Source organism: Ailuropoda melanoleuca, chromosome 12, assembly GCF_002007445.2.
Source record: "Ailuropoda melanoleuca isolate Jingjing chromosome 12, ASM200744v2, whole genome shotgun sequence".
NCBI classification, from domain to species: Eukaryota; Metazoa; Chordata; class Mammalia; order Carnivora; family Ursidae; genus Ailuropoda; species Ailuropoda melanoleuca.
The window spans coordinates 16,750,305-16,763,471 of NC_048229.1; the positions used below are offsets into that span (position 1 = coordinate 16,750,305).

The following is a 13,167-nucleotide window of genomic DNA, read 5'->3' on the forward strand; positions in this document are numbered from 1 at the left end:
TGATTTCCAATTTTCTCATCATGTGTCAACTAGCGCGAGCTCGAAGTGACCCAGCCGTGAGTCAGGCCTCACATACCCGGCTCAGAACAGACCCTAGTTAATGTGTGAGTCTAGCGCTTAACAGACTACAGACCTTCCACGTAGGTTCTAAATGTTAGTTGCTGTAACCAAAGAGCGTTCAGTCTGTCGACAGCAACCCGACATGAAAGGCATTTTCTGAACAGACCCACCTTGAAATCAGGATTTTTGCTCTTATCCACACAGGGGGAAACGAACATCGGCCTCCCTTCTACAGTCTTCCGGTCCAACTCCAGCGCCTGCAGGGCCGACTTCTCCTCTTTAAACTCCACGTAGCAGTAGCCTCGGAAATCGCCCCGGTTGCTGAAGATGGGGCGGATCTCCACCACCTCCCCACAGGCCTCAAAGAGCGGCCGGAGCTTCACGTCCGGCTCACCCAAGCTGTAGGGCAGGTTGCTGACGAAGACGGTGATGCTGTCCTTACTGCTGTCATGGGGCACCTTGGGCACGTCCCTCTTCAGGGCGGCCGCCTTCTCCTTCTGCTTGGAGGGGGGGTCGACGTCTACAGGCGCACTCTTCCCAAAGAGTCCCGTTTCTGCCTCTAGGTCCTGTGCTTCCCCGGCTGGAGGAGTGCTGTTCTCTACCTTTCTGCGTTTGGAAGGCTGCTCTGTAGGGTGAAGAAGAAAAGCAGCAACGATTAACGAACTGCTTCTTCTCTTCAGTGAGCTACTCGATGTAACCCTCCTCCCACTGCGGGATGGAGGGTCTGCAGCGGCTGCACATGACATGCCCCTCCTGTCTCTGGAGCCGGGCACGCACCTCGCCCTCCTTTGGCCTCCACCATTAATCCAGACCATCCTCTCCCACAGTCCCGATTATACGCCACTGCGGTCACGTGTTACATCTGCCTTCCCCTGCTACACCTGGAGCCCTCAAGGACAGTGAGCTAATCTCCATCCATGGTCATTTCTTTTTTTTTTTTAATTTTTTAAGAGATTTTTATTTATTTATTTATTTATTTATTTGAGAGACAGCCAATGAGACAGGGAACACAGGCAGAGGGAGTGGGAGAGGAAGAAGCAGGCTCCCAGCGGAGGAGCCTGATGTGGGGCTTGATCCTAGAACACCGGGATCACGCCCTGAGCCGAAAGCAGACGCTTAATGACTGAGCTACCCAGGCGCCCCCATCCATGGTCATTTCTGACGGCCTCAACAAGGTGCACAAGAAAGGTCCCTCTGGTTGACACCTTTGTACTAGAAAAACACATGGAGTCCTAGAATGTCTACGAACAATTCTTTTCCTTGATAGACCCTGCTGAAATAAATCTGACCCACACCTGCCCACCCCTGAAATGGCAGGGGCGAGAGAAGCCCTAGTTGGAAACTCCACCAAGTCAAAATCATCCGGCAGGCCAAGCAAGGCGGTGCGGGGTGCTGGGGCCTGAGAGGCTGAAGAGCAGGGACAGTGACAGCCAGCTGTGGGAACCCAAGCGGGGTGAAGGGGCACCACACAGAAGGCGGGCAGAGGGGGCAACGGCACAGTGGACGGAGTGGAGCCCGGGTGGACAGGCGGGAGTGGCTGCAGGGCAGTGTCGGGCTCACGACCTAGAGCCCGAGCAGGGGGAGGACACCCATGTGGACGACAGGCAGGGACAGGAAGGGTGATGGGGCACCATGCAAGCAACTTATTCTCAGCTGGTTCAGACACTAGTTCTCTGTACGGTGTCTGCAACTTCTCTGGAAGTTAGAAATGTTCCCAAATAACATTTTCAGAAAGCTCTACCTTCTTCATCATCGCCCCACTCCTTCTCATCGTCCTCTTCTGCTTTGCGCTTGTCTGCACCTCTGGTCTTTTTCTTCTTTTTCAATGCTTTCTTCTCGGCCCGCGCCCTCTTCCGCTGTTCGACCTTTTCTTCTTCCTGCTGGGCAAGGGCTGCTTCCTTCTCCGCAGCCTGGGAAGATGGAAACATGGACGCATTACTAGGATGCAGCAACTGTGGGACCTCTATGGGCCCATGACTAGCGGAGAAGAAAGAGGATGCAGGGAGCCAAAATTTGCTACCCCAGGGAAAGGAGAGGTCATGAGGAGGAGAAGGGCATGAGACAACTTTCCCTGCCAGGGCTTACTCCGGCTTCTCAGGGTACTATATCTCACGTCTACAGGACCTTCTGCAACATCCCCAGTAATTACTCACCAAAAGAAAGAAGACAAAGTATAAAACTGGGACTCTAATTAATTTGGATGTGTACGTTCCACTCACAGGGCTAAGTGAGGCTCCATTCTTAGCTTTTCCATCTATTCCCAGTAAACTTCAGGTCCCAAACTCCCCATCAACATAAAGTTTTTATTGTCAGGGCTAAAGTTCTAAGCCAATCCAAGAAAATGATACATACTGATTCAAGGATTTCACTAATTAATATTCTCTGAGTAAAAGATGCTTCTTAGGAAGACCTCAGAGGTTTTGACAAGAAATATTCATACCAAACACAGTCAAAATAGCTAGCAGAGCTTCTGAAAACTTTAACAGCACCACTACCTTAATTCTCTGCTCATTAACACGAGCTAATCGAGTTTCGGTTTTCTGAACAGCTATATCCCAATCTTCTAGGGTACCTTGATAGAAACAGAAGAAAACTGTCAGTTTTTAGAATTTTAAAGGATAGAATAATACAAAATTTTCTTAATTCCCCCACACCTCCATAAGAGATCTCTCCCATGAGAAATAAGAACTGGAGACTCGGCTCCCCATTTTCCGATTTCCTTACTGTAGGCTTGAACTTTTAGGAATTTGAACAGTTCTTCCAGGTGTGTGTGTGTTTTGTTTTGTTTTTTAAGATTTTATTTATTTGAGAGAGAAAGTGGGAGAAAAGCATGAGCAGAGGTGGAGAGGCAGAGGGCGTGGGAGAAGCTGACTCCCTGCTGAGCAGGGAGAACACAGGGCTCCATCCCAGGACCCCAGGATCATGACCTAAGCCGAAGGCCGAGGGCAGACGCCTAACTGACTGAGCCACGCAGGTACCCCCTTCTAGCTGTATCTCTTCTCCTGGGGCAACTGGGAGGCTCAGTCAGTTGAGAGTCCAACTCCTGATTTCAACTCAGGTCATGATCTCAGGGTCCTGGGATCGAGCCCCGTGTCTCTTCCCCCTGCCCCTCCCCCCTGCTCAAGCGTGCTCTGCGCATGCTTGCTCACTCTCTCTAAAGTTAAATAAGTCTTAAAAAAAGAGTTTAAAAAATTTCCCTTCTCTTTTAAAAAGTAATGAAAAACCAGAATATGATCTATTACTCTCATTAGCAAAGATTATGAAGACAATCTAACCTAAAAGGTACAAGACATTTATGTGAAGACCAAAGGATTTGAAGAGCTGCTCAGATGATAAATATGGTGTGTTTTTTATTTGCTGTTGTTGCTTGGGTGTTTTACTTCCAGTTCTGAGGGGTTCACACCCAAAATCCAGATCAATGCCCATGGGTAAATTCATTACTTTCCTATTGAGAACTTAATACCAAGGCTCTAAAATTTACAAGGGATGCACTCATGACCAAAGCCCACGTTTAGCCCTTTGCCTCTCAATGCGCCTTTGGTGTGCATGACGCTGTGCTGGAGCACACAATCTCAGCTAGAGCGACCCGGATCCCCAGGCAGCAAGCCTGGAAATGTTTCTGTCATGACTGGGGGCCAGGGAGGAGTGCTACTGGTAACTAGTGAGGAGACAGAACAGCACCCACTGCAAAGAATGGCGAGAACCCTGTGCCAGAGCCACGTCATAGGGAGCCCTCCTGGTACTCGGAGACTCTGAGCAGAGGGGCAAGGGGATGTGGGATCTCGTGACAATCTAATCACAGAGCACCACTTGAGCGGCTCTACCGTACACAGTCTGTCCTCACAGACTATAGTCCTGAGACGAAAGGGCGGATGGGACAGACTCCAAGGCAGAAGCAGAGAGCTGAGGGCCCCACCTTCTGTCCTCTCCATGGTGAGCAACACTTCACAGACGTGCTCCGGGTAGTCACTGGTGCACTGGACCGCCCGGTGCAGGGCCTTCCTGCAGTGCTGGGTGTCACCGTGTGCCCTAGGACAGAAAACAAACCGTTGCTGCCACTAGGACACAAAGCAGAAGGCACGCCAACGGAGGGGCTGTCTTCTCACAGGTACCGTCACAAGATCAGAAGCACTGCGATGACTCTGGCTTCCAGCACTATCCACAGCTATCTGTACTACTGCTACTTAGAATGTTTTCTCCTTTTCCCTCCAGTCAAAACAAAGGCTTTCTTCTAAGTCACTCTTTCCATTAGCAAGGAGATGCTACTGGAAAATGCACCTGGGACAGCAGTCTGCGACCAGGTGTCCCGCCTTTATAGAACAGGCATCTGCAACACAGGTGGGGGGATCTAAGAATGCTACACTAACTTGATAAAGTCCTTAGAGAAATTCTAGGATGCTGTCTTATCCAAGGGGAGAATCACCAATCCAGAGGACGGTCAGATTTCATGCCCAGAGTTATGCATTCTGATACTCACATGGAAAGATATGCAGCTAATGACAGTAATCATAAACAATGTTCTCCTACTAACAACACTTATTACATTTCTATTTAAAAAAACTTATACATAAATATTATAAATACATACTAGAACACTTAAAAAAAAAAAAAGAGCAGTGGTTCTCAAAGTATGATCCACGTACATGCCCTGAAGTTCTCTTAAGACCCTTTCGGGCGATCTGCAAAGTCAAAACTGCTTTCATTATTATTGAACATTAACTGACTTTCTCACTGTGTTGACATCTGCACTGATGGCACAAATCAAGGCTGCACACTATTTTTCTTTTTTTTTTAAAAAAGGGATTTTATTTCATTTTTTTTAAAGGTTTTATTTATTTATTTGACAGAGATAGAGACAGCCAGCGAGAGAGGGAACACAAGCAGGGGGAGTGGGAGAGGAAGAAGCAGGCTCCTAGTGGAGGAGCCTGATGTGGGGCTCGATCCCATAACAACGGGATCACGCCCTGAGCCGAAGGCAGACGCTTAACCGCTGTGCCACCCAGGCGCCCCTGCACACTTTTTCATACTGTGTTCGACAGAAGGAGATATACATATAAAACACTTTTTCTGCACACCAAAGTACAATGGTTGTCACAAAGAAAACCATATCTTTTTGTTTGGGATGCAAGCTGAACTAGTTTGTTTTTTCATGGAACACCATTTTTACTTGAGAAAACAGCTGAGTGACAAAAACTGTAGCTACGTAGACCTGAGTATCTGGTAGACATTTCTGAAAATTAATGAAGGAAGACTGTCACTTCAAGGAAAACCCCTGACTGTATTTGTTGCCATGATAAAATGGCAGCTTTTAAGCAAAAATCAGAATTTTGGAAAATTTCTATCTGCCACTTTGAGTTTGACAGCTTCCTACTTAAAACACTTTTCTACTGGGGCACCTGCGTGGTTCAGTGGTTGAGCGTCCGACTCTGGGTTTTGGCTCAGGTCATGATCTTGGGGTCATGGGATCAAGCACCACCCCACCTTGGTCAGGTTCCATGCTCAGTGGGGAGTCTGCCTGAGATTCTCTCTCTTCCTCTCCCTCTGCACCTCCCCACTTGTGTGCACACGCACTTTCTCCAATAAATAAATCTTAAAAAAAAAAAAAAAAAAGACTTTTCTACTAAGATCACTGAGGATATAAACAAATGTGATTTTTTAAATACTGTATGATGAAATGTGTTGACAGTGGAAGAGCTGCAAGCCTTAGTAAATGAGTATTCCCCAAATGAACAATGCATGTCACAGGATCAGGTGTGGGTAAAAGGTCTATTCAAAGTACAAAACAAACCAATGGATATTAATGTAATGGAGTCTGAGAAATTCAATGATAAACGGTTTCAGATTCCACACTGCAACTACTTAAGAACCTACCACTTGCTGAATTTTGCTCTAGTATGAAAGAGTATCCACAATTATCTGAAAAGGTTAAATAACCCTTTCTTCTAACCTCCTATCTATGTGAAGCCAAATTTTCTTCATATTTCTCAATGAGAATTCACAACACAGTGAATGCAGAAACAGACATCAGAATCCAGCTGTCTTCTAAGCCAGACTAAAAACATTTGCAAAAATACAAAACCATGCCACTTTTCTCATTAAATTATTTTGGGGTTTGGAAAAGAGTCATATTTTTCATAAAAAATATATTCTTTATGTTAAATGTGATGAATTTATTATTTTGACAATTTTTTAATTTGTTTTCTAATATGGTGATATTGGTATTTATTAGTATTTGTCAGTTTCTAATATGGTAATATTAAATACACAAAACTCACATAAACAAAAGCTTCTCAGGGTTCTCAAACTTTAAGAGTATAACGGGTCCTGAGACCAAAAAGTTTGAGAACTGCTGCCCTAGAGGAACATTCAAGAAGCTTTTTTTTTTTTTTTTAAGATTTTATTTATTTATTTATTTGACAGAGAGAGCGGGCGAGCACAAGCAGGGGGAGCTGCAGACAGAGGGAGAGGGAGAAGCAGACTCCCCACAGGGCAGGGAGCCTGACGCGGAGCTTGATCCCAAGACCCTGGGATCATGATCTGAGTCGAAGGCAGAGGCTTAACTGACAGAACCACCCAGGCGCCCCTTCAAGAAGCTTTAATAGTGGTCATCTCTAGGTGAGATAGTAATAAACTTTCACTCTCTACCACATAGTTTGGCAAATGTTCTATTTTAATATGAGCACGTGTTATTTTTTTAATTGGGGACAAAAACAAAACATTCAAAAAAGAAAAAAGTATATAGAAACATATCTGAGATGCAGTGTTCAAGATACAACGAATGGAAAAGCTGGTCATATTCTTTACACCTTCCCCATGTTATAAATGTTATTGGTCATATTTATTTTAAAAAGTTTTAGAGATTTATAACATGTACACTATCACTGCATTTTCTTAAAAAAAAAAAAATTTAAGCATAGAAAAATCCCAAAGAATATACCCAAACCGTTGGCTAACAGGGGTTATGTCTCTGGGGCTGTTGCTGCAGATAATTTTGGGGTTTTTCTCTTTGCTTTTTAATATTTTCCACTTTGACAGACAAAGCAATCATAAAAAATAGTTCCCCCAAAAGTCAAATAAAACATACATATGCAAAAATCAAAACAAACCAAAATAACAAACTGAAAGAAATGCATGGCTGTACGACAAGCCTGGGCACAAAATATTAGGTTTAGTTCCCTAGCCTCGCCCAGTACACACACGGCCACTAACGAAGGACAGGTTGATGAAGGCCTGCGGCCTGTGGTGAGAAGCAAGCCCAGACTGGCAGAAGTCAGCCAGGACTGAGGACAGCTTACCCCTCCCTGACAGGCACCGCCAATCCCGCCCCCAGGCTGGTTACCTTTCCAGGTTGTAATACTCGAGCCACATGTTGGCATACTTGGCGTTCCCTTTGGTCATGATGCTGTCCCAGAGCTCCCGAGCTTTCTGCATATTATTGCACATTCGAGCCTAAAATGCATTAACAGGCATCGTTAGGAAAGACTCAAACCTTAGGACACTGGCACCCGTTACAAAGCATACTTCAAACAGACATGCCTTAGCCCCCACCCCCCCACTGCTGATCCGTGTTCCGTAACTCCCTGGACGTTCCCCCGCCACCCTCCATGGCAACAGGCCCAGCTCAACCACTTCAGGCTTTCTGACAAGCCTCAAGATGTCTGCCTACGCTATTTGAGAGCAAAGAGCAGGAGCCCACAGGTACTTACGACAGAACTGGCTAGTCGCTTGTTTTTTATTTTTATCAAGCTTAACTACAAGCGCTTCATCTGAGAGGCAATGCAGAGAAAAAAAAGACTGATCTAGGAGTAGGTCCCAGCTCTGCCATTTAAGGGACCTGGGCAAGTGAACCTCTCTGGACCTGACAGATACTGGTTCTTTGACCTGACTCTCCCTCAGAAAATAAAACAGGATTAGAATTTCACAATTCTGTGACCTGATCAAGGACAGGTTCCATACCTTACTCACTTGGGGTCCTTGGTCCGAGAATAATATTCAATTCATTACACCCTCTAATTATTTGTCAAATTTCTGTCTCCCACAGGAGATCAAAGACTTGGGGGTACAGAGAAGGTCTATCCCATTTCCCCAGCACACAGTAAAATGCCTGGCAGACGGTATACACCCAGGGTACTCTCGCGAACCAGGCACCAAGGGGAGGGGGCAGAAGTCCGTAAGTGAAGGCCTGGCATTCCGACGTTTGCTGCGTAACTTCTGACCTGAGTGCTAGTGTTTTCTCTAAGATACAGACGAATGGGCACCAAGCTACAGAGCACAAATCCTTACAGACTCCAGACCATCACCTAGGATTCTGACTCAACATCAGCCACGTGTCCTTCAAAGGTGGATGTCACTGACACATCTGTCAAAAACACTTACCTCGATCCTAGCCCAGTTCTGCATGATCATGCAGCTTGGGTCTCCACTCTCATTGAAACCTGTAAGAACAGAATTAGTCAAAATTAAAACAGAGTTTAGAGACAAAGAGCCTCTGACTGAGAAGGCACATCCACCAAGAAGAGGAAAGACAACTGCGTCAAGCAGTGGGTGGAGCCACACTTACGCTCCTCGACCTCCTGCTTCAGATACTCCAAGGCACGGGTGAATGCGGACCTCAGCTCTTCCAGCTCTTTACTGGAGTCTGTTAGAAGTTGCAAGAGAAGTTTGGCTTCATGAAACCGCGCACCGTGGTTTTTTTTTTGTTTTTTTAAATCCTACAGTGAAACTCCTGGGAGCCTATGAGGCCCCTGGCATCATGCTGGGGACACAGAAATTAAATTGCCAGTCCTGCCCTCATCACATAGTTGGGGAAAAAGACACTGGAACAAACAGCACATTATGGACAGTGCTGACAGGAGACCCTAAGTCTTTTCCCTTATAATTCACAGCAGGACTTAAGGATTTAAGTAGCAAAAATTTCTGGGGGAAAACAGTTGCCAATGACTGGTCTACATCATTTGCCTAACCGTGATGTATTTGGGCAACTGGGACATCTCACCAGAAGACATGTCAGGAAAAAATTCAGAACTGAATTTGACGCATGAATTTAAATACCTTGTTTGAAATCAACCCTTCTCCTCAGGTAATCAAGGTACGCCTGCCAAATCTCCACATAATCAGTGGCCTGAATGAAGCCAGCACTCAAAGCTTTCTCGAAGGTCCCTGGAATTGGAAGAACAAGCCAGGATTTTGTTACCAATTCAAAAGGAAGGTAATACAAATTATCAAGATTGTTATAAAAACCTCTACTGACTATCCAATACTATATGACTTAATAATAATGACAGGAGGCAACAAAGTGAAATGAGCTAGAGAGAAATGTTTAAAAAAAAAAAAAGCGCCTCCAGGATTTGCACAAACTGTTCTAGAAAGGGCATGTTCCACAAGATGCCCTGCACTAAAAGAATTCCAGGTCAAGTAAGTTTGGAGAAAAGACCCCAACTTCCTGGAAAATCACAATGAATGTTAGCACATTAAAATCTTACAACCAGTTTATCTCTCACTTAGGGCCTTTTCTGTCACTAACACCCAATGTCCAGAAGTTAACACCCAGGGGAAGGCTGATTTAATGACTGTCACAGCATTAGGTTTCTGGCCTGGGACAGAAAACTTAAGAGTCTTCCCATAAAAACATTCGCACCAGAAATCGCTCGATGGTCAACTCCATGTCTTTCCATGGCCAAGAGGTAACGACTCCACAGGGCAACTGTCCACGGGCAGTTTCTAACAGCTCGATTATGTACAGATAAAACCAAATCCTTTACTTTCAGCTGCCGATCCTACAATAAAGAAGTCCAGAGTTAGGAGATAAAATGCTGCCGTTACAGACTTCACCATCAACGAAACATTTCCAGCACAACCAGCTGACAAAAGAAATTTCCTTAGAAATGCCTCTCGTGACTGTTTTCTTCAACAAAAAAATTGTAAGGGGGAGCTGGGGTAGAAGAAGAGAGGTAGAAAGGGGAACCTATAGATGAAAATAGCCTTAAGAGACAGCGGCCGATCCTAACGGATGGACCTAGTCTGGATCCTGATTCAAATCTTTTATATATAGATGTACTGAAATATTTACCAATGAAATGTGATTTCTGGATCTGCTTCAAAATCACATGGAAGAAGGAAGTTAAGGATATACACGAAACTAGACTAGTGCCGTGAGTTAACTGTTGGAGCTGGGTGCTGGGCCCACAAGGTTTCACCTTACTAATTGTGTTCTAGTGCTTAAGTTTTTTCCCATAATGAAAACTTGCAAGAAAAAAAATTAATCTGTCATAAGGTCCTCAATAAGAAGACAGCAAATTTTTTTACAGTTAGCGATCAGTCTGAAATGACTTGAAACACCCGAAGAATTCCCTGAGTGAGCTGGCAGAGGGGAAAGGAGGATGAGGGACAATGAGGAAGCAGAGACAGTCCACAACTAACTCCTGGCACTCTTGCTGATTTTCTCTGAACAGGGTCTCAATGGGTAAAAAGGAGAGAAGTCAGAACAGTCAAGCGGTCTTACTAGGTACTGACTGTAGCGGATCCACAGGTCTGGCACGAGGCAGTTCTCGACCAGCGCGCGCTCGAAGATCAACTGCACGCGAGCAGGGTCACCAACTTTCATCTCAAAATCGATGTACGCTTGATATTCAGCCAGCCTGGGCGCCTCTGCTTGCAACTAAGGCAAAGGGGAAGCACAATGAGGCTGAAATGAGCTACTCAACAGTTAGGAAGCACAACATAACTTCATATTAAATTCTGGCAAGACTGGCTACGTCAGTAAGAATCCCCAGTCCCCACTCTCAGAAGCTCTGGCATGCCGGGGTCTACAACATGACGGGCAGAGTAAGAGTCCATAGTGCCTCTTCATGGCAACAGTTACAAAGGCTCCATAAACCCTTTTCCAAACCCACCCGTAGGCCACAGGGGGTTTCTGATGGGGGCATCCATCAGAAACTGAATGACAGAGAAACACCTTTGCCAGTGACCATGGCCAGCCATTCTTCCAAAACAGAAGTCACTTTCTCAGCCTACTGAGTGCAGTGAACGCAACCACACTGGAGTGATTCGCTGCCTCCATTCCAAGGCTTCTCATTCCAAGTATCAGCCCCTGCCAGCGTACAGGCACATGCAGAACATCAAAGAGGCTAGGCTGAATGTTTACTGATCCAAAGACCTACAATCAAAATTCTTTTCAGAGAAAATCCCTACTCAACTTTCCTCTTCAGCCACACTGCACTAATGGTTGTACTTAAACGAACTAGCTGAGGATTTCATTAATGAGGCTTGGAGAAAAACAGCTACATACCAATCATTTAAGTGTGAAAAAGGGCGAGGGGCACAGGCAGGCCGGCAGGAGAGCACACATGCTCTGAGTAGAAAGATGATGTCTTAGGCTCAGTTTCTAGTTACAAAATGACAAACTGGTTACCCGGACAGCCACTGAACACAACTAAAACTGCTGGATTCAATATGAAAAACGTCTTGAAGACCACCAGCAAACTGGCAAAGACACAAGAAATACTAAGGACAAAATCTAGGTGAAGGTTAAGCTTCTGCTGGTGTAAGATATATTAAGGATCTGGTCTTCACAGTGAGGTGTCATTATTATCCCATCTTACATTCGAGGTGACCGACAGACACGGCGGCTAAGGACAAGCTCAAAGTCAGAGAACTAGTAGCTGGCAGAGTTAACATGCAAACTTGAGACAGCCTGGCTCTCAAAGTCACTGTTCTTACTATACCACAAGATACCAAAAACAGAGCCAAGAAGCCCAACCAACTGTGAAAAAGATAAATACAAAGATATCCACACCTGGACCTACTGTATGACAACTATGGGAGACATCAAACAAAACCAAAGAGATTTTAAAATGGGCCAGGGAGAAAACAAGGGTTGCCATCAAAGAAGCTGACATCTCACGAGCAACACTAGAAGCCAGAAAGACGGGAGACGCAACTGTTAATCTAGCATTCTACACCCTGAGACATGAACTTTGAAGAAGAGCAAAGTGAAGACCTTTTCAAATTAAAACCGAGAAAAAAATCTGTTACCAGCAAATACCCAGTGCAGGAGACTCTAAAGGGTATACCTGAAGCAAAATAAAAACGATTCCAAATGAAAGCTCTGGGATGCAAGGAAAGAAGAGCAAAGAAGTGGGAAACGCCTGTGGTGAATACAAGCAAGCTGGGGTTGTATAATGCAAGACTGACTTAACAATGCTGCCTTTCCGGTCGAACAGAAAGACAAGAAGTACAAGAAAACATGATGTAAGTCTGAGGCTAAACGAAGCTGAAAGTATTCTATGGCCAAGACAGGTAGAAAAACGCCACTTACAAACAATATTATGGTTAAAAAACAAATAGTATGGTCAACACGGAAAATCCGAAGAATCTATTGATCATTAATAAAAATTTAGAAAGTTCAATAGACAAAAAAATTATAAAAAACAAATTACAATTTATATACCAAGGACAATTAGAAAAGCAAATCTTTTAAAAAGGTGGCATTTTCAATAGGATCAAAAATAAATTAGAAATAGATCTAAAAAATGTGTTCAAGGGACCAGATGAAATTAAAACTTTACAGAAAGATAAGGCCTAAATAGCAAAGGCCTATGGCACATTCATAGATTAGAAAACTCAGTATTTGTAGGATGTATCTTCTTCCCCAAATTGGTCAATGCAATTTCAATACAAAATTCAACAGGTTTTTAAATCAAATCTGAAAAGCTGATTCCAAATCCAAGTCTGAAGAATTAAAAAAAAGAGAAGACACTCTTGAAGAGGAACAACATGGATGGGATTCATATTACCTAAGAGCAAAACTTACGAAACTATCATTATTAGGACAGTGTGATATAAGCCAGTGGGGCAGAATAGAAAGCCCAGAAATAAATCCACACCCCAACGGACAGCTAATCTATGACAGATGTGGGCCGACACATCAATGAGGGGAGGATGGAATTATCAAAATCAGTGCTGGAACAACTGGTTCTCATATGGAAAATGAAACCAGACCCCACCCCATGCCATATACAAAAATCAATTCCATATGAAGATCTAAACATGAAATACACAGCTATTAACTTTAAGAAGAAAACAGAGCTAAGAATATTCATGAGTTTG

The 13,167-nt window shown here is 44.4% G+C and overlaps 1 protein-coding gene across 2 annotated transcripts in view; it reads right to left on the reverse strand.

The window, feature by feature from the left end:
- The window catches only part of SART3 (spliceosome associated factor 3, U4/U6 recycling protein), a 34,742-nt gene that overhangs the window by 3,372 nt on the left and 18,203 nt on the right, over positions 1-13,167 (reverse strand). For both annotated transcript variants that reach the window (XM_034672364.1, XM_002921225.4), the window contains exons 7-16: positions 10,562-10,717; positions 9,698-9,836; positions 9,112-9,219; positions 8,621-8,698; positions 8,437-8,495; positions 7,400-7,509; positions 3,977-4,089; positions 2,556-2,632; positions 1,802-1,970; positions 231-685 (exon numbers count right to left, since the gene is read on the reverse strand). In XM_034672364.1, coding sequence (XP_034528255.1) covers positions 231-685; positions 1,802-1,970; positions 2,556-2,632; positions 3,977-4,089; positions 7,400-7,509; positions 8,437-8,495; positions 8,621-8,698; positions 9,112-9,219; positions 9,698-9,836; positions 10,562-10,717 — 1,464 coding nt within the window. The remainder of the gene's footprint in view (positions 1-230; positions 686-1,801; positions 1,971-2,555; positions 2,633-3,976; positions 4,090-7,399; positions 7,510-8,436; positions 8,496-8,620; positions 8,699-9,111; positions 9,220-9,697; positions 9,837-10,561; positions 10,718-13,167) is intronic.